A 23,839-nucleotide genomic window follows, 5' to 3' on the forward strand; every position below is an offset into this window, starting at 1 on the left:
GGCATCTTGGGTTCCCTGCATCTCAGCCGGCCCCAGAGGAGGAGTCCCAGAAGGAGGGCCCCCTGGGTGGGCGGGGAGCCAGCTCGGGGCTGCAGGGAGTGAGAAGGGATAACTGGGGCCGGGCAGCTGTTCTCTCTCCCTCCCGCAGCTGGCTTTGCCTGGAGCCGGGTCAGGCCCGGGTGGCACGGTCAGCGTCCATTTATATCGATGTGACGCGGGGTCACATTCTTCCAGGCCGGAGCCCGAAAGTGGCTTCATCACCGCCACGCCCAGAGTGTGGTCTGCACACCCGCGGGCCTCTGGCGACGGTTTCTACAAGCACACGAGCAGGCGTTCAAAACTGGGGTGTGCTCACGTTTATTTTAAAGTGGATTACTGAAATGTCAGTCCCTTGGCAAGGGGTACTGATTTCCCTTTTATGGAGTAATACCCATTTAAAGATTCAATCGATTTAAGCTAATGGTTGTAAAGACAGTGCCGGGCCACGTGGAGTACAGGGGTTGACACACAGGGCAGGAACGAGTGCGGCGGTGTCCTTGCACCGTGGGGACCCATGCACGTGCCCTTTCCTCCGTGGTAGGCACCCCCCTCCACCCCGATGCCATGAGCTTTGGCTGCTGACGATACACAGCTTCCCTTGCTCTGGAGAATTTCAAGAACCCCCACCCCCACCCCTCTGGAAGGTCATGCTCCTGGCCTCAAGGCTGGTGGACCGCACCCCAGGGCATCCCCCCAGCTGTGTCCGGGAGCTTGGTCTGAGCCCCGGCCCAGCCTGTCCCACATAGGCTGCTCCCATCTCTTGGGCATTGCGAAGAGCGTGGCTGTCAACATTCACGTCCCCATCTGGGCATGGGTTTTCCCTTCTTTTGGGTGAATCCCTGGTTGTGGAATTGCGGGGTCCCATGGTAGTCGTAGTTGCATGAAGAGCCACCAGACTGTCGTGCAAAGTGGCACCAAGTGGCTTCATCTTGTCATGTCCCTGCCGGCTGGCCCCTTGGGAGCCTGTGCTGGTGAGGCGCCTATCCATCTCCAGCAGGTTCCCAGGGGCTGAGACCCTTAGACCCATCGAAGGCTCTGGAACCAGCTGGTCCAGCTGAGTGGGTGGAGGGGGGGTGTGTATGGAAGGAAGGGGGGGGCACATGCTCGGCTGTCCCCTGGGTAGGGGCTACCCGAGCATTTCTGTGTGACTTCGGGTGGCTCTGGACACAAGGTTCAATGGCATTAAAGCACTTTGTGAGAACGTGGTCCCCTTTTCAGTTCTCTTTCAACGGTTCTGATTCCACCGCAAGCACATCTTAGCTGGGGCTGACATGTTCCGTGCCTTTCCAACCTCATGTGCCTTTTTCAACCAGACAGAGCGGGTCTCCCGCTCAGCCCTTTGACAGACAGCAGCATCGAAGCCAGAACTTGTGGGCTTTGGTGGGGGGCGGGGGGAGAGGTATTTATTTCCTCAATCAATCTCTATTTGTGGCAAATGATGCTGATTTTCCGCTTCAGCTTTTAAAAACACACTTATTTCTGTTAGAGAGTGGGTTTATTTAAGGACCAATAGGCGGTAGAATCCCACTGCCCACCTCGAGAAGGGGATGGGCAAATGAAGTCTCACCTCGAGAAGGGGACAGGCAAATGAAGTCTTGGAAAAGCTTGTTCTGAATTGTAGGGCCCAGTAATCAGATGCGGGGTCGGGAAGCAGTGAGGTCCCCAGTCCCGTGACATGTGCGGATGGGAACTGGACGCTGGGAAAAGAATGCAGGAGGGGGCGGGCAGAGGCTGCGTGATGACCCAGCGCCTTTGCACTGAGACTGCGTGAGTTCGCGATTCTCATTGCATGGGGTCAGTTTTCCAATTCCACGGCTCAACGGTGTCATAGCTGCAGACGCCACGTCATCAAAGGTGCCCCAGTCAGAAGGGCAAGGGATTTGGGGGATGGCTTTTCCTTCACAGCCCATCCTCCGCCCCCCGGCACCAGACATCCTGGCAGGGAAATGGTACTCTGCCATTCCAAGTTCATGGCCATGGCTCACTCCCCAGTTAGCTCAGCATCTACCCTGATCTTGAGTCTTTCACGGAGGGACTCTCTTCCTGTCCTTCTCCCTCTCCTGACCCCCCAGTTAAGGGGCCTGGCCTGCCAGCTCTCAGGTTAATGAATCTGTATGGGTGGGGAACCGAGATGGGGAGATGCAGTGCTGGTCAGGGTTTTCCAAGAAACAGAACGAATTCAGGACGTGCATCTGGAGAGAGAGTTATTTTAAGGAATTGGCTTACATCATTAATAGAGGTTGGTGAGTGCAAAGTCTGCACAGTGGACTGGTGGACTGGAGACCTGGGGAAGAGCTGATGCCGCAGCTCGAGTCCGAAGGCCATCTATGGACTGAATGCCTTCTTGCTTGGAGAAAGTCAGCCTTTCTGTTCTATTTACGCCTTCACCTGATGGGACGAGGCCCACCGTGGGAGGGAGGATAATCTGCTTTTCTCAAAGCCCACCAGTGTAGACGTCAGTCCCTTGCAAAGAACACCGTCACACAAATACGGAGGCTCAACACGGTGGACACACCCAACTGACGATCACAGCTGCTTTAGGGAAAACAGACACATAGCACGACATAAAATAGAACCCCTTTAAAATCATCCCCTTTTGAGTTGCCTCCCCGCCTTCCAAGGAGAAAGTCTCAGTGCTGTGCTGGCCTGTCTTTAACACTTCCCAAACACATGTGACATCTTGTTTCAGCAAGAAGAGGCAGCTGGCCTTGGTCATGAGTTTTCAGCGGCCACTGTTTCTAGCTGGGCATCTGATCACGTTGTTTTGTTTTCATTGTGGTTTTTTTTCCCGGCACCCTCGATTAATGGCAGGCAAGGCTGACTTTCCATGTGAGTCTTGGTCCCGGGTCTCCTTTTATAAAGATGTGAGCTTAAAAGGTGAGGAATCCTGTCAGAGCAAGGGGGGGATGGGGATATCCCTGGGATTTTGAAGGCGGGAATAGGAGTGACGGATTTGGGGAAATGGACCTAAGCCTGGTGGGTTGGGATGGTGCCCGAAATATCCCCTATTGGTCTAAGGTTCCTCCGGCCTGGTGAAGTTGTAGGAAGTGATTTCTGGTCCCGGACTTGCCAGCAGAATGCACTTACGGAAAGGACAGCTCCTGGTCACTTAGGAGAGATGACAAGGCTGTGATCATGAACGCCACTGATCCCCCAGGGATTGCTTGAAAGGCACTGATACAGACTGTTCTGTGAAGGAGAACACAGCCCCAGCCTAATGGCTGTGAGGACGGGTGACGCCCTGTGTTTGACACCTGCTTCACCCCTAGCCACCAAATCCAAATCCGCCTCACCCCCAGGCTGACACGTGAGCCCACAGGGACACCACCAACCCTCTCTGGGCTGGGGTGTGGGTTTGCTGGGTGGCATAATTACAGGGAGCTCCTCAGATGACAGCAGCCAGCAGGGAGATCTTTAACTGAGGGCTCAGGCATGGTCATTGGCAGAATGGCGGCTATTAGCTCTTCTGCAAAATCTGCCCGAACTAGCAGATATTCAACAAATATTTGCTGAGTAGCCTTGGGCTCTGGGCGTAGGAACATGGGTAAGGCCTGATCTCTGTCCTTGAGATTGGAATCTGTTAAAGCGCTGTACCGGTTAGCTGTTGCCGTGTAACAAGCCACTCTGAAACATACTGACTTAAAACAGAAAACGCTGATTTAGTTCACAATTCTGCAGGCGGGCTATGCGGGCTGGGCTCAACTGGGCTCCCTCATGTGTCTGGGGTCAGCTGGCGGTCGGCCCGGGGCTGGCTGGTCCAGCGTGGTCTTTGCCAGTAAGGCTCCTCTGGGCTCTGTGCAGTCTCGTACCCTCTAGCAGGCCAGGCCAGGCTTGAACCTGCGGTCACTGAGCAGAGAGATTGGAAGCGTGTGACGCCTCTTGGCTTCAAGTCATTTCCACTGCCTTTTATTGATAGAAGAACTGACGAGGGCAGCCAGGGTTCAGTGGGTGGAGAAATAGATTCCACCTCCCTTTTGGGGGAGGATTAAGATTTATTTACTTATTTAAGAGAGAGAGAGCTTGAGCAGGAGGAGCAGAGGGAGAGGGAGAGAGAATGTGGGAGCACGACACAGGACTCCATCCCATGACACCAAGATCGCCACTCAAGCCAAAACCTGAGAGTTGGGTACTCCAACTGACTGTGCCCCCCAGGCACCCCTGGATTCTCCTTCTTAAGATTTTATTTATTTATTTGACAGAGAGAGATCACAAGCAGGCAGAGAGGCAGGCAGAGAAGCAGGCAGAGAGAGAGGAGGAAGCAGGCTCCCTGCTGAGCAGAGAGCCCGATGCGGGGCTCGATCCCAGGACCCCGAGATCATGACCTGAGCCGAAGGCAGCGGCTTAACCACTGGGCCACCCACGCGCCCCTGGATTCTCCTTCTTAAAGGGAGGTTTCGATTTGCAAAAAATTTGTTAAAATCTTTTGTGCTCGTGAACCTGAGGGATGTCGGTGGGCATTCTTCTTTTCTTGTGATGTCTTGCCTGCTTCTGGAATCAGGGTCGTGCCGGCCTCGTAGAATGAGAGCGCGTGTGTGGGTGTGGTGGGGGAGAACCCGCCCCTTCGATTTTAGGGAGGTGTTTTTTGTATAGAGTTGGTATTATTCTTCCTTGAATGTTTGTCAGGATTCACCAGTGAAGCCATCTGGGCCTGGAGTTTTATCTTTGGGAAGGGGCTCCCAGCCCTCAATAAGTATCTATTTCTCCTTCTAGTACTAAACTGGAGAGAAACGTCTAGCTCTGTTTCTGCTTCTGAGCTCTCCAGCTCCTTGAAATCTGGCCCAGTGAGCTGTCCCTTGGACACATATTTATTGGGCAAATGTGTTCCTCCTGCTCCAACCCATACATATTTATTACAAACTGGGGACTGTTCCGACTACTGGGAGGACCATCTGTGCACCATACAAGGGGTCGGTGGCAGGGGAAGCAAGAACACGCAGGTAAACAATGACAGCGACAGCGTAGCATCAGGCCAGGACAGGTGCTATGGGAGAAGAGTAGAGAAAGGCTTCAGTTCACGTCAGTAAGATTCTCATCAGCAAGTTTGCTCAACGCCTTCTTCTCTGATCACTCCTCTCGAGGCTTCCGCTTCTGCGTCCCACTGTCTGTTCTAGGCTTTTTCCCCATCTGGTGCCCCCCTCCCCAGTCTTCTTCCCGGTACAACTGCATACCCCACCTGCACGCCCGTGATGGGGGGCGGTTCTGCTGGCTGCTCCTGTTCTCGCTGGAGGGAAGGTCCTGCCCATATTCCCACTGCCGGGGCACATTTCCACATTGTTACGAGACTTGGCTCTCCCAGTGGGCCGTCACCCTCACCCTTGCCCAGCAAATGTGTTCCTCCTGCTCCAACCCACGCACATCAGGGGAACCAGCATCCACTGTGCTCGTGCCGGGGCCCCCGATCCCCAAACCCAGTGCCAGGCTTTGTGACTCCTCTGGAGAGCTCCTGCTCTTGTATCTCACCAAGGACCTGCCCCTTTCCTGCCTGCTTCTCCTCCTCCTTTTTTTTTTTTTTTTTAAGATTTTATTTATTTATTTGTCAGAGAGGGTGCACAAGGAGGGGAAGGGGCAGAGGGAGAAGTAGGCTCCCCGCTGAGCAAGAAGCCTGATGTGGGACTCGATCCCAGGACCCTGGGATCACGACCTGAGCCGAAGGCAGATGTGGAGCCGACTGAGCCACCCAGGCGCCCCCCTTTGCTGCCTCCAAACCCATCTTCTGACCGTGGAATGCGTTCCTTCCCGAGGCAGGTCTCACTATGTTCCTCCTCAAGAGCCTTCTGCCCCTCCCCGCGGGCCCTAGGACAATGTGCAAGCTTCCAAGGCCTATGACGCTTCTGGCCCAGCCCCAGGCCATGCCCTGCACACACCCTACTCACCCTTGTGCTACGCGGCCTCGGCCTCCGAGCACGCCCCTCCCCATGGCTCTCCTGCCAAACCGCCCGTGCTCCCCTTGGAGATCCAGCTCAGATGTCACTTCCTCGGTGAAGACTCGGATGCTGTCCCCGCAGGGCTGCTCCCGCTTCCTCCGTGTTCTCACAGCACGCCTGGCATCATGTCACGTTGGCTTATGTACCCACCCGCCCTGGTGTTCTTCACCGACCAGGCCGCGCCCAGGGGACACAGGCCTGCCTGACTCTTCTGTGCATCACCAGGGGCCCGGGACATGGTGGGTTCTCGATATGTGCTTGTTGTGGGAATCATCACTCCATTTTAAAAACAGTGAGCGGAAGGCTGGGGTTGGAGCCTGGTTCTGCCACCTGCTAATTTCACGATCTGGGCAAATCCTCCAAGTTCAACTTCTAGGCTGCAAAGGGGATCATAGCCCGTGCCCACCCTTCTGACGAGGGGCTGTCACCTCACTGACACGTGTTGACCCTGCGTGCTGTGAAGAGAGGTGCTTTTAGCCTGGGGAACTCTGGGTGACCTGTGCCTCACTTTGTGGGGCCTAGAGTAAAGCTATGCAGTGCTGGCCAGCATCCAGAGCCACCTGTGGCCCCGGGATCTTGGACCTGTCTGATCAGACCTTAAAGGACTGGGACCCCAGGACAGAAAATAAATTCAGATTTCGGGTGGGCAATGTGGTAGTTTCTCTAGTGCCAGATTGCCTGGGTTCCAGTCCCACATCCAGCCTTTACTAGCTGTGTGACCTTGGGGACATTGCATAACCTCTCTGACCCTTTTCTTCACCTATTCAAGGAGGCTCATTGTCGCGCGGACATCACAGTGTTTTGGTGAGGAATGAGTAGGAGCTTCGGAGGCACTGAATGTTGGCTGCTGTGCTGCTGTGGTCATGATTATTCCAGTAAACGGAAAGACTCGGGCCTGCACAGGCAGGGTCAGCCTCAGTGGTTTCTGCCCCGGAGCGTTGCTAAATCCCAGCGTCCCGCCTGTTGCCCTTTCTGCCGCCAGCCCAGCGTTGGCGCTGTGCCCAGAAACCCCAGCCACAGTGAGCGCAAAGCTGGGCCGCCCAGGGCAAAGGGGCTTCCGCCAGCCCGAGGGCATCTGGGACGCCTGGATATCCCAGTATGGCTGGTGTCCAGATACCAGGCCAGGAGGCCGAGCTGACCTCTGCCTTCCTGAAAACCAAGGCCAAAGCCGCTGCCCCTCGGAGCACCGTGGGTGGTGGGAGGAGCCTGGCTCCCTGCCAGCCAGCCCAGGGGGAGCACCTCCAGCTCTGCAGCGGGCCTCCTGGCCTCCCCCCGGGGTTCAACCCGGAGCCTCCTCAGCCTTTCAAGCCAGAGCTGTGGGTGGAGTGCTTCTGGGTCGAGGGAACGACCCCGGACCTCCAGACGCCAGACTTCTCAGGTCTGTTTTGACAAGTTCCACCCCTCCGGATTGTCCCCCTGCTTACAATTCCGGGAACGGGCTCCAACTCAGCCTGAGAATGGGCCGTGGTTTAAATTGTAGGAAGAACTCCCGAGGGTGGGAGTGGAAGCGGGTGGGCCGCGTGGTTGTCCCCGCGGGAGGCTGGCCGGTGGGCTCTGTGGTTCCCTAGCACGGAATCCATCAAGGGCTAGAGCCCCTTCCTTTGAGCCTCAGAAGCCAGGGCTGCAGTGGGGAGCGGTGTTTTTACAGAGGGGAGGAGAGGAGGGCCCCTTCCTCTGCCCTGGGCGGGCCCCATAACCTCCTTGTCACCCGCGAGACCTCATGGTGATGTCCCACCATCAGCAGCAAACCAGGTGTCACTCCCAGGGGAGGGAGGGCCGATGAGTCACCAGCAAGGGCTTGTCCCCACCTGGAACTAGACATGCATAGTGTGCACACACGCACACAAACACACACACACAACATCAGGCAAACATCGGGCCGAGGCAAAGCAGGACAGCATCTCTCCCTAGAGCCAGCAAGGAGATGCCAGTTTTTGGCAGGTCCTGTTTGGTCCCTGAGATCTGGACATTTCGGGGAGTGCTGTCCCTCATCCCGTCCACCATCCAAACTTAAAACTCACCGAGCTGCAGATACTCTGTTCTGTGCACGGAATTCCCAGAGTCCCACCGTCACCTCCCAATGCTTCACCGGCCCCCCTTCCCCCAGCTTCAGGTCCCCCCAGAGGGGACTGGCCCAGAGAGACCCATTCACTGCTCTTCCTCTGCCTGTTCCTGGTTCTTTTTTCTTTTGAAAAAAAAAAAAATTCTTTTGCACCTCAAGTTCTCTCGTGTCCTGCGTTCGCTATTATTTTATGTGATTATTTTTGTGGGTATTTTCTAGAATGGAGAGCATGTAGGCCTTCAGTCTCAAGACACTGTCTTGTGGTTCTCCCAGTGCATCTTTTAAATCGAGGCTGAGGGGTCTGCGAGACCCACCTGAGTTTCCGAGTGGAAACAGGCTGTGTTGGGATAAATGTAGCAAACAGAGCTGAGTCTGTGTCCTTTCTGAATGAATCCTTTCAGTGATCAAGGAAAAGCTCTCTCCAGGACCCAGACCCATCTCTCAAGCAGATCAAGAAAGACAACCTGGCTTCAGTGGGCCCGTGAGCTACCAGGATCAAAAATACAGGAAGCGCTATTTTTAAGGCAAATGGAGACCTATGTGCGGTTCTCCATCAGGCCCCCTCGAATAACGCTCTGGTCATATCCCAGCCTGGGCTCACGGACAAGTGCAGAGAGACGCTACCTCCCCAGATCCCTCTGGCCTGCTACAGAGCTTGGGGAAAGTCCCGCCGAAGGTCAAGGGTGCAGACACAGCCTGTGACCTCTCGCCTGATGCAGATCAGGCCCCCGTGTGATTTTCATTAGCCATAAACATGGGGAGCAGGAGGGAGGGTAGCAGAAAATGTCCCGGAGCCCGAGTTGGAAAATCCGGGGGTTGGAATCCATCTCTGCCAACCTTGACAAATCACCTGACGCCTTTGTGAGCCTCAGCCTTTCATCTGTAAAGTGGGGATAATGATACCTTGCCCCGCCAGCTTCACAGGGTTGATGTGAAGGTCCGACACAAGACATGCCATGATTAACTGCCGCTCCGCCTTTAATCCTGGAGAGTCCTGAGGGGTGAGCCCTCGGAGCACCCCCTTTCCTGCCGCCGGGACCTGCTTTCCCTCCTCCATGTCTCAGGGTCATGCCGGCATTCCCGCGCCCTGCTCCCAGTCCAGGGCGACTTTGCTGGTCCTCAGTAGCAGCTGCTGAGGCTGGGAGCAGAGGGGACCAGGTTGGTAGAGAGGAGGGCCTGCCTGGATCGGGTGCCCCACGAGGGACGGGACGTCCGACCACGGGCTTATAACCGAGACAGTGCGTTTGCTTAGCACCTGCTGTGCAGCGACTGAGGGCTCAGAGTGATACAATTTTGCAGAGAGCTAAAGATGTGTGGACAGCCCACGGAGCCCCTGCGGGGTGGGAGAGGCAGCTAGCCACACCAAGGACAAGAGGGGTTCTGCGGGGAAGAAAAGAAGCCCTCTCAGCCCCTGATGTGCTCTGTAGTTTGTAAAAGTTGCATCGTCATATAATGTCAAGGGCGGTCATCCACGTGGGGACGGCCAGACTGTGCGGAGATTGAGGGAGTGGGCAGGTGTGGGGGTTGGGGCAAAGGTGACAAAGAAACTCCCCCCTGGGGTGAAGGTGACAAAGAAACCCCCCTAGGGGCAGGAAATCAGTGTTTATAGCAGAGGAATCAGGAAATAGAAGTACAGGAATGTTGTTTGGAAATGTGGAACTCTGGGGAAAAGCCCAGCTGAAGGGGTTAAAAGTGACTGTGTCCGGAGGCCTGGACTGGGGTGTAGGCAGAGGCTGTAGTTTTTCACCACATGCTTTTGGTTCTTTTATCTTTGGGTTTTTATCCCCTCCCCCCTTTGTCATCACATGTATTATGTAAATCGAAACGTATTTTTTTAAAAAACGATTTTTTTCGTTCATTTGAGAGAGAGACAGAGAGAGCACAAGCAGGGGGAGAGGCAGAGGGAGAAGCAGACTCCCTGCTGAGCTGGGAGCCTGATGCAGAGCTCGATCCCAGGACCTGGAGATCACAACCTGAGGTGAAGACAGAAGCTTAACCATCTGAGCCACCCAGGCACCCCTCAACATGTATGTTGAAGAGAGAAGTCCTGCAAGTCTTAAGACCTTGATTTCTAGGGGCCCCTGGGGGCCTCAGTCGTGAAGTGTCTGACTTTGGCTTGGGTCATGATCCCAGGGTCCTGGGATGGAGGCCTACATTGGGCTTCCGACTCAACGGGAAGCCTGCTTCTCCCTTTCCCACTCCCCTTGCTTGTGTTCCTTCTCTCCCTGTGTCTCTCTCTGTCAAATAAATAAACAAAATCTGTAAAAAAAAAAAAAAAAAAAAGACTTTGATTTCTAGACAGGAGCTTGGAAAGCTCACCGAATGCAGCCAGGTCCGTGCCCAAATCCAGGCGGCCTCCAGGCGGCCTTTCCGAACCTGGGCTGGCTCAGCCCCTGAAGAAATGGCCCAAGGAATGGCACGGCGGCTGGTGCTCCCTGGTGAGGGTTGGGGGGCACAGGGCAGAGGCCGCTGGGAAATACTTACTGACATTGGCAGACTGTCTCCCGTCCTCTGAGGGGTCCCCCAGTGAGGTCGAAAGAGCCATTGGAGGGAGAGGTCAGGGCACGATCCCATCCTGACCTTGCTCCTGCTTCGCTGTGGGATCGCAGCAAGCTGTGGCCCTCCCTGGTCTCAGTGCCTGCCTCTGGTCTAACAGGGCTTTGAGCTTCTCAAGAGCAGACACATTTATGCGTTTTTTAAAACTACGAATGATGAGAAATAGCTTTCTGTGCACCGAGCACGGCAGCAAACGGGGAGAGAGAGAGGAATGTGGGAACAAAGGAGATACTTTGAGCCCATGGGAGTCCCTGGAAGAAAATAAGCCAGGGGGACAGGAGAGACCATATGGGGGGGGCACATGGGTGCTTCACAGCAGGTGATCTGGGCGCCTCTCTGAGGAGGGGGTGCTGACCTGAGACCTAGACCGTGCAAGGGAGAGCCAGCTGAGGGTGGCAAGGAGGGAGTCCTCCAGGGAACTCTGCTCCGGGGAACTGAGACCGCGCTGGAAGCCCACAAGGACAAGGGGACCAAGAGGGATGGGCATTCAGTGTGACATTTTTTGGGGGAGGGAAAATAAATCTTTGTGAACGGCAGGGTTCAGTTCCGTGCCACCTTGGGTTTGGTGCGCCGGTGTTCATGCCACCCCCCCAGCCCAGGGCCCGGCGTGTCTTCGGGGTCTGCAGAGAGGGTGCACAGGGGTGGGGGTGGTGTCGTGGGTAGGGGTGCTCCGCTGGGAAGGGCCCAGCAGATGGCAGAGGCTGGTGTGTAGACACGAGGATCGCACTTCCTGCGGAACTCCGGGCGGGAATGGGTCAAAGAGGTGACGTGGGTGCCCTAGGTCACTTTTGCGAACGGAGATGGCACAGCGTCACCCCGTGAGGCCACGCCCAGTACAAAAAGGATAAAAGCAAAGTCAGCTGCAGGTGCGTGTCCTAACGCCCGGCACCCCCCGCTTCTAGGACTCTGCCCCTCAGATGCACGGACGCGAGTGTGCAGGGGCGTGAGTGGAAGCGGGGGAGCCCGGCGGGCTCAGTCGGTGCAGCTGCGACCTCTGCTCTCGGGGCCCTGAGTTCGAGCCCCACCTTGGGAGCAGAGAATAGTTTAAAGTAAAACGTGCAAGAAAGAAAAAGAAACGTAAGGATGTCCACTGGCAGTGCAGCTTGAAGTCGAAGAATGTTCGGAGCGGACCGCAGGGGCCATCCGTGGGAACCGGCGAGGCCCCGACCGCCGCTTCGGCCTCACAGGCCGGCGCCAGGCAGGCGGCCATTCCGGCGAGGCGGTGCAGCGGCTGAAAGGGAGTCACGCTGGAGGGTACCGGTGCGGGGAGAAGCCGGGCTGGAGCACGGGCTCTCGGCTCCACACCCCGCCCGCCATCAGCCAGGGGGACACCCCCTGCCCCCAAGAAAGGGAGACGCGGGGCTCCGCGCGAGCAAACGCTCCCGCGACCCTCAGCGAGGGAGGAGGTGTGGGGGAGAGCACAGCCCGCAGCGCGCCCTTAACCCCCGAGCTCCACCAATCCAGAAAGGGACAGTGGGGCCCCCTCCAATCAGGAGCGAAGGGCGGGGCATGAGGCCAGAAGTGCTTCTCTGGTGCTCTTCCCTCCACACGGAAACCTGAAGAGTGGGGAATTAGTGTTCCCACCCAGCCCTTATTCCTGGGGGGACGCACGGGAAACCTGCAGACTGGTTCCCTGGAGGAAGGGAGGCGGGACAGTCGCCTCCGGGATAGTAGCTGAAGAGACGCCTGGTGTAAAGACGCAGCAGCAAAGGGTCCCTCTTAAAGGTTTGGGGGATCTCTTCTACTTATGAACGATGTCCTCCAAAGCCCCTGATGAGGTCACGAGCAATGTCCTAGGTGCACAAGTTCTATCTTTTTACCCCCATTTTGTGTTTACAGGAGGTCCAGACGTCATCGTGGGGGAGCACTAAGTACTCGGCATTTGCTTCTCTATGTCCTCATTTTCCTGGACATCTACCAGTTCAAACCAATCTGTAGCCACCCTTGTATGCCCCGCTCGATCTTCCTCTTACACTGGGCTCAAGACCTCTTGTAAAAACTTAACTCTTTTCTCTGCAGGAGCTCCTTGCTAATGTCTGGAATTCCAGGTGTGAAAGCAGTGCCTCCCAGAATTAGGCGTTTGAGAACCAGCCTCAGGATTTTTGTTAACGTTAAAGGCCACCATTCCTTTTATTTACATAATATTTTTCTCAAATGACTCACTTTCAAAATTTCAAATTTGTCTCTAAACAGCTTTACTTCTTATAAAAAGAACCTTAAAAATGAACGTATTAAAATCTAAACGACATTGTTAAATTCTAGCTACACTGACCTACCTAAAGTTCTGCTTTTTCTTTTCCTTCCTTCCTCTTTCTTCCTCTCTCCTTCTCTCTTCTGCTCTTCTTTTTTAAATGGCAGGTGTTTGAGACAGGTTAGCACCAAACTGGGTCTTTTTCTTTGGTGGACTCAGAAGGATTAGAAGAGGACTTTCTCACTCTGTGGTTCAGTGTTATTTAATGTCGTATCAACCAATGTTCCAACCAAAAATCATGCCCTATAGCATCTGAGTTCCACACTTTGGAGAAAACTGAGTTACAGCCTTTCCCCCCTCTTCTGGAAAGTTTTGGTTATGTGTCCATATGCTTTTATGTCATCTGAAGTGGATAACATATGAGGTCTGTTATCACCCTGGCGTTTATAGCCCTTCCCGATGAGGTTGGCTCTTTGACAAAGGTCAGAAATCTGTTTGGGAGCAGCCTATGATGACATTTAAGAATGATGCAGGTGTGAGGTATCTGGGTGGCTCAGTTGGTTAAGCATCTGCTGTCAGCTCCGGTCATGATCTCAGGGTCCTGGGATTGAGTCCCCATGTTGGCTCCACACTCAGCAGGGAGTCTGCCTCGCCCTCTCTTTCTGCCCCTCCCCCCACTCATTCTCTCTAATAAAAAAAAAAATTTTTTTTTTTAAAGAATGATGCAGGCATTAATAAAAGAGTATTTGTCCTTTTAAGAAGGACTGGAAAAATCTCTGAGCTGGTTCGTTGGGTTCTTCTAATTGATGACGTGCAGAATCACAGCTGGGACCGCCCAGGCTGAGCTCTGCAGCCAAGGCTCCTGATTGGGAGTTAGGGAGTCCTGGGTCTTATGGAGTCACTCTGTGTGAGCCCACAAGAGTCCATCCCCATGAAGGAATAATAATGAGTTCCACGAGTGAGAATAAGCATGGTCATACATGGGACAAGCCCTCATGGATGAATGCCTTTGGCACCCTTTGAAGAGCTCTCCAGCATCATTTCTAAAAACCAGCTACAACCCCAGTTGTTTAGCCAGATTTCCAATCTCACTTTGCAGTCACTTCCTATTGCATATTATTGAGACCGTTTAGCCATAGTAAAAAAAAAAAAGAAAAGAAAAGAAAAGAAAAAAAGAAAAAAAATACCCCCAAATCTCAGTGGTTTAACATTCAGAGGAATTATTTGTCCATCACTCTATCTGTCCAAAGTGGGAGACTTCGAGGAATTGGGGCTGCACCATGCTAACGACGTCATAGGGGAGGGATGTGGGAGAACTCACACCTGCTCTTCAGCCTGGAAATGACATCTGCCTGCCTTGCTTGCAGCCCATTGGCCAGAGGCAGTCACAAGGCTCCACCCTGCCCGCAGGGGAAGCTGGGAAATGCAGTCCTTTTCCTTCCTGCCCTGGCGCCTTTATGGAGCACGAAGCTATGAAAGAGGTCCGATGCTTTTCTGAATTCGAGATTCGAATTGGTCCTCCCTTGTCCTCCACCGCGAGGAATATTTGGCTCTAGATGCAACCAGGAGCAGCTCCTCCTGCCAGATTTTGTGCAGTAAATCCTCTCCAGATGAGGAATGATGAGAAGAGTGGTTTTCGCCTTTTTTTTTTTTTTTTTAAGATTTTATTTATTGAGAGAACAAGAGTGAGTTCGAGGGTGGGGAGAGGTAGAGAGAGAGAGAGAGAGAGACTCCCAAGCAGACTCCCTCCTGAGTGAGGAGCCCTACACGGCGCTCCGTCTCATGACCCTGAGATCACCACCTGGGCGGAAATCAAGAGTGGGTCGGATGCTTAACAGACTGAGTCACCCAGGTGCCCCATTTTTTGATTTTCTAAAACCCCACTAAAAATTGCCTGTTTTTCATTTAATTCTTTTCTGTCATTGACGAATGTATTTCTCTTTTGCACCCCCTGTAGCGTCTCTCTCTCTCTGTCTCTCTGGGCTCTAAGCACGACTCCTCGCCCCGCCGCGCCCGGTGAAAATGTTGGTGCTTCTGGCTTTCATCATCATCTTCCACATCACCTCTGCTGCGCTGCTCTTCGTCGCCACCATCGACAATGTGAGTTCCTTTTCCTTCCGGTCATCCCACAACCCCTGGATCCTGCAGTCCATAGAAGCAGGATGGAGAACTTCCCCTAGTTGATTAGGATATGGGGTTGTCCTCCCTATGGCGACATCTCTGCTCAGGCCCAAGGACTCGGCCTCCATGTGGAGGTTGGGAGCCTCTCATGATCAAGTGTGGGTGTGCAGGGACCTGGCTTCTCTCATCCCTGATGCCCCCCCCCCCCAGAGCCTGGCGTGGTGGCTGGGGTGTAGGGAGCTCTTTGAGGATGCTGCTTGGATTAAACCCTCCTCTAGATAAAATTTTCAACCTCAGCCATTTGGGGCTGGATCATTCTTTGCTCTGGGGCCATCCTGTGGACTGTAGGATGCTTAGCAGCATCTTTGATCCCTGCTCACTGGATGGCAAGCACTCCCACCCCTACTTGTGACAGCCGAAAATGCCTTTGGACATGGCCAGATGTCCTGAGGGGGAACAAAACCACCCTCAGTGGAGGACCGCTGCCCTGGATCCCCTAGGTGACCCATGCCAGGTGATCTCTGCCCCTCCTGCCCTTGCAAATCAGGAACCCAACTGAGAGCCACCGAGCTATGCCCTCCCTAGCAAAGCTCATGCTTGGAACTTTCCTGATAACCCAGGCTCCCCTGAAAAATGGAACTTTTTACTTAAGTACTGAGCTTCCAGCCATATGGCAAGGATGCATTTGATAAATGATCTATTGGTATAGATTACTGTCTGTCCCAGCAGGAAATGAAGCTTTGTACCGAGGTCCTCAGTGGCCCACACTTGATCCAGAAGCCTGGCTTCAATCCCGATCAGTTCAGCCTCAGGGGCATTTAGAGTCAGAAACACAGCTCCCAGAGCCCCCAGGTGCACCTCACGAATGGCCACCAGCTCTGCTTACGTCTGGGACCCCTGTTAATTTATCATCACATAACAAACAGACCATCACAACACCTGCCCTGTAGGGAGTGAGCCCTGTGGAGTGCAGGCGGCCGTAAGCGGCAGAGCTGGGATTCGAACCGCTCCCCACCCTCGATCTCATCAGGCAGGTAAATGCAGTGATCAGTTTCAGTTCCTGAAGGTTCTGGAAGTGAGTGTCCAGGGCAGAGCTCTCACACTGATACTGTGGCTTGAGGCACTGGGCCTGCAATTACCCAGAGGACCCCACGGTCTGCGACATAAATTCACTACCGTGAATGTTCTTTCCGAGCCCCCTCTCAGTGTCCCTTGCCTCTACCCCTGTGGGATCCTGAAAGGGTCCTAGACATGGCGAAAGGGACGGACAGACCTCAGGGGCCAAAAAGCATCAGCCCAGGCCCCCGTTAATCCTTCGGGTGCCCTTGGGTGTCTGTGCTGCTGTGCACTCCTGAGAAGATACAAGCCTTGTTCTTGCCTCTCAGGGAGTCAGTGGGTGTCGTTAGGAGTTAGGAATTGCACTTGACATGTAGCCGGCACACGGTGGGAGTTCAGCGACCGTCGGTGGACGGGAGGATGGGAGAGGGAGATTCCCGTGTTTGGGTGGGTGGACGGTGTACAGAGGGCCCACTGGGCAGGGAGCCGCAGAAGCACAAAGAAGAAGCAGACACTTGGACAGAAAGAGGAGGGTTTTGTTTGATCATTCCTTCTGTACTAGGCCTTGCCCCTAGATTTCAGCCTCTCTGACCACCTGCCCCCGAGACTTCACCCCTGTAATTCTTTGGATTAACCGCGGTGCATGCCTGTGACCTCCTCTGAGCTTTGTCTGTGCCCCTGTGCCCTGGGAGGGCCCGGTCCCCGGCCCGTGTCTTACTTTTCAGCCACCCCCCACACAGGGGAGCCTGTTGGAAATGCAGAATCCCAGGCCCCAACCCAGAGCTCTCAGTCAGAATCTGCATTTTAACCGACTCCCGGTGACTTGCATGCACAGGGCAGACACAGAAGCGCGGGTCCCGAGTACTGACCGACCACTGTGCCTCGAAGCCGAGTAGGAGGAGCGTCTTCTTGGTTAACCAACAGCCTGTACTGTGTTTCCGTGTTTACAGGCCTGGTGGGTAGGAGAAGAGTTTTTTGCAGACGTCTGGAGAGTGTGTGTCAACAACACGAATTGTACAGAAATCGATGCGAACTATCAGGGTGAGTGGTGAGCCGGTGCAGCGCACCTTAGCTGTTCCCTGTGGATAGTGAACCCCCGTTTGCTGCTTTCACGCCCTTCCTTGCACTCTTGGGGTCCCCCAGAGGGGTCTGGCCGAGGGCTCTGTGCAAGCTGGAGACAGGAGGGGTGTGCAGAACCCAGAGGCTGGGGGCGTGCTGGGCCCAGCGGAGTTGGGGGCACACTTCCCTTCCCTGTTCCTGGACCCAGGAGAGCTTCTGTGTCTCTCGAGGTGCCGGCAGATCGGGCGTCCGGTGAGGCCTCTCTTCTTGGTGCGCGGCCGCCCTCTCCTCGTGGCCTCACAGGGCGGAGGGTAGAGAGCCCAACCGGTCCTCCGCCCTCACAACCTGATTTACTCCCTAGAGGCTCCGTGTCCCGGGGCCATCCCGTCGGGGGATAGGATTTCGATAGCCTCATTTTAAGGAGATGGAAACGATCTGCGGCGGCTGTATTTGGACTGCCCCTGGGGGATTCCAAATACGGATTCCTGGTGGCCGCCCTGGAACCACTGTGCCCTCATCTCAGGGAGAGGGGTCTAGGAGTCTGTTTTTTGGTTTTTTTTTTTTTTTTTTTTTAGGAATCTGTATTTTTAACAAGCCTCCAGGTGATTTCTGAGATTGGGCCAATTTGGGAAACACCACTCTTAGCCAGAGGGTCACAGCCTTGGGCCCACGTTGGACTTGCCTGGGGGAAGCTTACCCACCTCCTCCCCTGTGCCTGGTTCCAACACCGGAGATTCTGATTCTGACCTCCATCCTCTCTGTGTAGTGTGCTGGATTTGTATTTTTCATGCAGCTATAATTTACAAATAAGAAATGTACTTCTTAAGGTCTCAGCTTATAGAGTTTGGAAAATTACATATATGCCCACATAACGACCATCCAAAGCAAGATAGAGAATTTTCCTGCTACCTTAGAAAGTTCCCCTGGGCCCATTTCCACTGGTTTCCCACAGACCCTGTCCCAAGGGCAACCACTTCTGACTTCTGTCACCCTCGTCTCCTTCTGTCTGTTCTTGGACTTTGTGTAGACAGAGTCATACAGTGTGTGTGTATTGGCGGGAGGTGGTCAAGCTTCTTTCCTCAGCATAAGGAATGGGCCAAGGGCCTGGGTGCCCTGTGGGTGATCCCCACATGTGGCCAGGATGAACCAGCACCTGTTGCTCCAAGCATTTCGTGAAGGATTTAGGAATCACGCTTCCCTCCTGTCAATTTCAGGCAAAAGTCGGAAAAAAGGAGAAGGCTCGTTCTTAGGTTTTCCTGGCAACTTCAGCCACTGTCCCCTCACCTCTCTTAGCTGCGTCCTGGTGATAACCTTCAGCCCTTACCCGGGACTCCCCTCTTGGCAGCACCCCCTAAAATCCTTGCATGCATGGATTCCTTCCACTTCCCCTGCCTGAGGCGGGGGGAGCTGTTATCATCTCTGTTTTCTGGAGGAGGAAACTGAGAACCATGCAGGTGGTTCCAGTCTGTGTCCTTGACCCTTTCTCTACACCCGCAGCGTGGGGCTTCCACTGTGTCCTCCCCGAGTGCCGTGGCCTCCATCTGAGACCGGCTCCTTTCTCTGCTGAGACTCCCCTCTGCAGACCCCTGCTCTCCAAAAGGGAGCTCCTCCTTTTCTCTTTTTCCTAAATAGTGGTCACAAGGGTAACTCTCTTCTTTTCGGGGCATATTAGGTAGTTCCCAGAGCACTTCTGAAGGTCACTCAACCCTGTGAGCCCCAGATTCCCCAGAGTCCCTCTGGAGACCCCTAATCCTGACCCGTCCATCCTGACTTCCCAAACCAGAGTTTGCCAGGTTGGAACCCAAGGGTTTGTACTTTAAAATAAAAAATCATGGGACGCCTGGGTGGCTCAGTTGGTTGGACGACTGCCTTTAGCCCAGGTCATGATCCCGGAGTTCCGGGATCGAGTCCCACATCGGGCTCCCAGCTCCATGGGGAGTCTGCTTCTCCCTCCCTTCTCGCTCATGCTCTCTCTCAAATAAATAAATAAAAAATCTTAAAAAAAAAAAATCCCCAACCATGTGCTGAGAAGAATGACAGAGCAGGTGGTTCTCACTCCCTTTACCAAAAAAAGACGTTGGGGACCCTCTGGTCCAGTGCACAGGTGGACACTGGGGGAGGGGACACTGGGACGACCCCTTGGCTGTTCTGGTGCTCATACTGTGCAAACGTACTTCTGCCTCCCATCATCCCCGACTCTGGAGCTGTCCCGTCACTCTGCCCACCGGAGGGGCCCAGGGGTCTGCGGTCCTCAGTCCCGCTGTCTTGCCCTCTCCCCACAGATTACCCCACCATGCAGGCGGTCCAGGCCACCATGATCCTGTCCACCATTCTCTGCTGCATCGCCTTCCTCATCTTTGTGCTCCAACTCTTCCGCCTCAAGCAGGGAGAGAGGTTCGTGCTGACCTCCATCATCCAGCTCATGTCATGTAAGTACAGCGACGGGCTTCCTGGAATAAGCGTTCCCTTCCCGGCCACCGTGAGCAGGAGCCAGGAGCCGTGCAGCGGGTGAGGCTTTGGAAAGGAGAAGCCGGCCGCCATGCTGTGGCCTAACATTTGATACCTCAGAGTCGGGATTTAGACAGAGGGTCAGAGCAGCCGTGCCGGAGACAGGAAGCCTCAGCCAAGATCTGCAGGGTAAGCAGGAGCTGCCATCAAGAATGGGCTATCTTGGTACGGAGGGAAGAGGCACAGGTTCCCCAGGGAAGATCAGGGTACTTGACCTCATCCTGCCACTAACGTCCGTTGGTGATTCACTCAGGATGCTTTTGACTCCAAGTAAGAGGAAAATCCAACTAACAATGACTTCAGCCCCAAAGACTGTTGCTTTTCTGAAACAACAAAAAGCTTGAAGGTGGAAGGTCCATTGTGGGTCTGACAGCCCAGCAGCAGCAGCAAGAACCTCCACTTGACCCTTGGATGCTTTCATCCTCAGAGTGTCAGCGATGACCTCCTCATGGCCCCCAAAAGGCTGCTGTAGCTCCAAATATTCCTCCTGACCTAACAGTATCTGAAGCAGTTAACAAGGGAAAGCACGGCAACCAAAAAAAATAAAGTGCTTTTCCTCCCTTTTTCCAGGGAGTAGTATTTTTCACTGAAGCATTTCTCTGTGGCCAGAACTGGAACATATTAGAAATAAACAGGAACAGGATTGCCTGGGGGTGAGAGACAGTTGGCAGAGTATGGTGCGCAGGCCAAATCTGGTTCACCGCCTGGTCTTGTAACATTTTACTGGATCGTAGCCCCGCCCATTCATTTGCATTCTGCCTGCGGCTATGTCCACGCAGCCACCGCAACCACGGCTGAGCTGAGTAGTTGGAACAGAGGTTGTATGTGGCGCACAGACCCTGAACTATTCTCTGTCTGGCTGACCCGTGGCCTTAGACCAGTTATGGTTTCCAGCTGCCCAGGCAAAATCGGGCTCCGCTAGCCGCAAGCGGGAAGTGAAGCCATACAGAGTGGGCAGCTATGCCCTGCGATGAAATAGCATCAGTGCTCTTTCCCCCGAACTAAAATAAACACCCGCCAATAATCAGAGCTCAAGTGTGCTTCCTCTCTGGCCATGGTCCCCTCGGGTCCATGGCCCATGCTGTGCTGCGGTCGGTGTCTGATTTATTTGCTTGCTCTCGGCAGGCCTTTGTGTCATGATTGCGGCTTCCATATACACAGACCGGCGTGAAGACCTGCACAGGAGCAACTTCGAATTCTACCAGCAAGTTCAGGAAGGCAGCTACGGCTACTCGTTCATCCTGGCGTGGGTGGCCTTTGCCTTCACCTTCATCAGCGGCCTCATGTACCTGATCCTAAGGAAACGCAAATAGAAGCCCGGGAGCGAGGTCGCTTTTGCTGCCGTACAAAAATCTACGTTCAGATAACCGTTTTGTATATAATCAGTTTTTTGTGTGCGGTTTTTCTAGCAAACATATTGTTTCCTTTAAAAGCCAAAAAGAAAAAAAAAAGAGAGAGAGAGAGAGAGAGAAGAATTTTGCATTCTTGAGATCAGAGAATAGACGATGAAGGCTGGCATGCAGAATTCCTGCCCATCTGAAAGTCTCAACGAGACCAAGCCCCCAATCCAGCGATGCTCAAGTCCAAAAACATTCAGCAGGAAGTTTCTTAACCCTGGGGATGTGATGTGATGTGACAAGAGACCAAGAACTCCAGGTCTCAGGGGGACATCCTTCCCTAGGTGTGAGCTGCGCTGAGCCCCTCCCCCGCCCCAGCTCAACCTCCCCTCCCCCTTCTGTCTGTGTTAGGGTTGGAGGTGGGGTGAGGGGTGAAGCCTGCTCAGATCTTTAGCCAGTTCCATGTGAGAAACAGGTGTCACCCCTGTGTTGTGTCTATACCCAGACCAAAGCCTCCTGTGCTGGGCTGGGTCAAGAAAGTGCCACCCACCTTTTGTGACACTGTTACCGGCTTGCCTTAGGGGAGGCAATCTTTAACTTGGGGTTGGATTTAGGCTCACCTTCCTAAGGCAAAGAATCTCAGCGTGATCCCCAGCAAACAGTAGTAACGGGGGCCCTCCCTAGACCTATGGAATCAGAGGCTTCAGGGATGGGACCGGGCACCTGCATTTCTAACAAGCTCCTTGGGGACACGAAGCTCCTTGAAGCTGAGGACCACGGCCCTGGGGCCAGGCAAGCAGAGCCGCCTCATAAATGTTAAAGATCTTGTTGTGTCCAGATGGTGAATGCCGGCCTCTGCTGGCCTCCATCACCCCGGCCTTCCCCATCTGTCCCGCAGCTGCTCACAGGTGGGCCTTCCCAACAGCAGCCCGGCCCCGCACCCCCACAGCCAGCAGACAGCCTAGGGGTGCTGCTGCCTCCCTCCTCCTCTCAGTAGGAAGGCCCCGCCCTCCTCCTCCTGCCCTGCCTTCTAAGGCTTGCTGGCCTCAGTGGACCCACCCACCGTTCCTTCAACAGCATAAATTGCAGAGGGCTTGGTGCCTGCCCAGCACCAGGGATGCCATGTGGGCAGGCTCTTCTGGGGCTCGCCGTCCCGTGGAGAGGGCAGCTGAATACTTACGAAAAGTAATCGCACAGTGAGGAGGAAGGCGGCAGAGAACACAACCAGGGGTTCAAAAGCGAAGCTCATGGGTAGGGGGAAGACTGCTCTGTCCCTGCATATCCCAGAGGCACTCAGATGGGCTGAAATACCACTCCAGCCAGCCACACGGAGTACCTTCACTGGGCAGTGTGGTCTGGGTTACCTCCAGAGGACACGTCTCTGGATCTGGAGGGGCCCGGTGTCCTGACTGCAAACAAAGCCAGTGAGAAGCTTCCAGATGGCCGTGGCTTTCCACTTTGGTGCGCACACTGCCCCCACCCCCCCCCCCCCCCAGGGAACGTGCTTTGGCAGGGTCTGGGTGAAGGGTGCTCTGGGCAATTCTAAGACCATCTTATGGTGTGCCAGGGTGGTGGCGGCGGGGCGGGGGGGGGGGTGGGTAGTTTGTTCTTAAGTGTGGGAGCAGTGTTTCCGTGTGCGGCCAGGCAGGTGACCCCAGGAAAGGCCCGTGGAGAAGCTCTCCGCACCTCGCTGTCTGTAGCCTCCCAGTTATTGGGTGTGCTGCTGGGGCTGTGTGGGGGACCCACCCACCCCCTCTCAGTGCTGGTGCCATATACGTGCTTTTGCCCCTGACCTTCATCAGCCCAGGTCCCGTGGAGCTGGGAAGATGTCTGGTTTGAGTGATTTAGGGCCACCACGGACACCAGAGCAGGACTGGGTTCTCTCTCCATCCAGTCATTCACTTGCTCGTTCATTTTCAACAGACTAGTCAGTGCTTACTATGTGCCAGGCGCTGGGTGAGGCTCTCAAAACACAGGGCAAGCGAATTCAGACAGACTCAGACAGACTCTCTGAGACAGGACCCCAACACTGTGCAGGGTGAGCCTCAAGGAGGAAGGTGGGGCAACGTGCCCCAGGGCTTCTCACCTGGGTGGCTTTTCTAGATTTTTCTTGTAGTCACAGTGGAAACAAACAAAAAATCTTAGAGCCAGGGGTCTGGAAAGCCTACTCCGCCAGGCAGTGTGTGAATACCATTCCCCCGAACTTGAGCATCTGTGACGACCCCATGGATTTTTCTAGCTGGTCGCCACATCCATCTGTGACACCAAGGTTTTGTGAAATATGAGAGCTGCTTTCCCCCGCGACCCCCCGACCCCGCCGGTGGCGTGACCTGCACCGGGAAAGCGGGGAGGACAAAACTGTCCGAACTTCTGACCTGTAGGCAGAACCAGCCCTTCCTCGGTGCTTGTTATCAGTTACCCAACACAGCAAATTAGCTGAGACACCCAAGAAGCAAATATTAGGACCAAACATGTTACTCGTAACAACCGTATTTGAAGGAACTGTAGTTTGCGCCTTTTAGAACATTTTTATAAGTACTGTAATTCTCGCGTGGAGGGGCTACGGATGGAGACAGACTAACTTGTTTTGTTATTTGCATTAAAATTACTTTGGGTCTCTGTTCAGATGAGTTTGGAGGACTGATTTGTTGCCCTGAGTGAATGTGTATATTCAGACCTGAATACTGGAGAATTGGGGATGTCCCCCAACGCCACCTCCTTTCTGCTGTAGGTTGTGTGCCTGTGCGTATGGGAGTCCTGATATGCTCTGTATTTACTGGTGATGGAGAAACCCTGATCCCGAGGCCGTAGGCACACACACTAAACATAGCTGGAAAAACCACAGGAGCTGTGGCTTCGTTTAAAATCTGTCTGGATTGGGGCGCCTGGGTGGCTCAGTCCTTAAGCATCTGCCTTCAGCTCAGGTCATGATCCCCAGGGTCCTGGAACTGAGCCCTGCATCGGGCTCCCTTCTCCATAGGAGGCC

General features: G+C 54.4%; 1 protein-coding gene across 1 annotated transcript in view; it reads left to right on the forward strand.

Annotated features, from left to right (window-relative positions):
* Positions 1-23,478, forward strand: part of EMP2 (epithelial membrane protein 2) — a 29,991-nt gene extending 6,513 nt beyond the window's left edge. The window contains exons 2-5 of the mRNA XM_032326913.1: positions 14,730-14,872; positions 16,900-16,990; positions 19,291-19,437; positions 20,642-23,478. Coding sequence (XP_032182804.1) covers positions 14,795-14,872; positions 16,900-16,990; positions 19,291-19,437; positions 20,642-20,829 — 504 coding nt within the window. The 5' untranslated portion in view covers positions 14,730-14,794 and the 3' untranslated portion in view covers positions 20,830-23,478. The remainder of the gene's footprint in view (positions 1-14,729; positions 14,873-16,899; positions 16,991-19,290; positions 19,438-20,641) is intronic.
* Positions 23,479-23,839: the final 361 nt, after the last annotated feature.

The sequence above is a fragment of the Mustela erminea genome, chromosome 20, assembly GCF_009829155.1.
Source record: "Mustela erminea isolate mMusErm1 chromosome 20, mMusErm1.Pri, whole genome shotgun sequence".
NCBI lineage: Eukaryota > Metazoa > Chordata > Mammalia > Carnivora > Mustelidae > Mustela > Mustela erminea.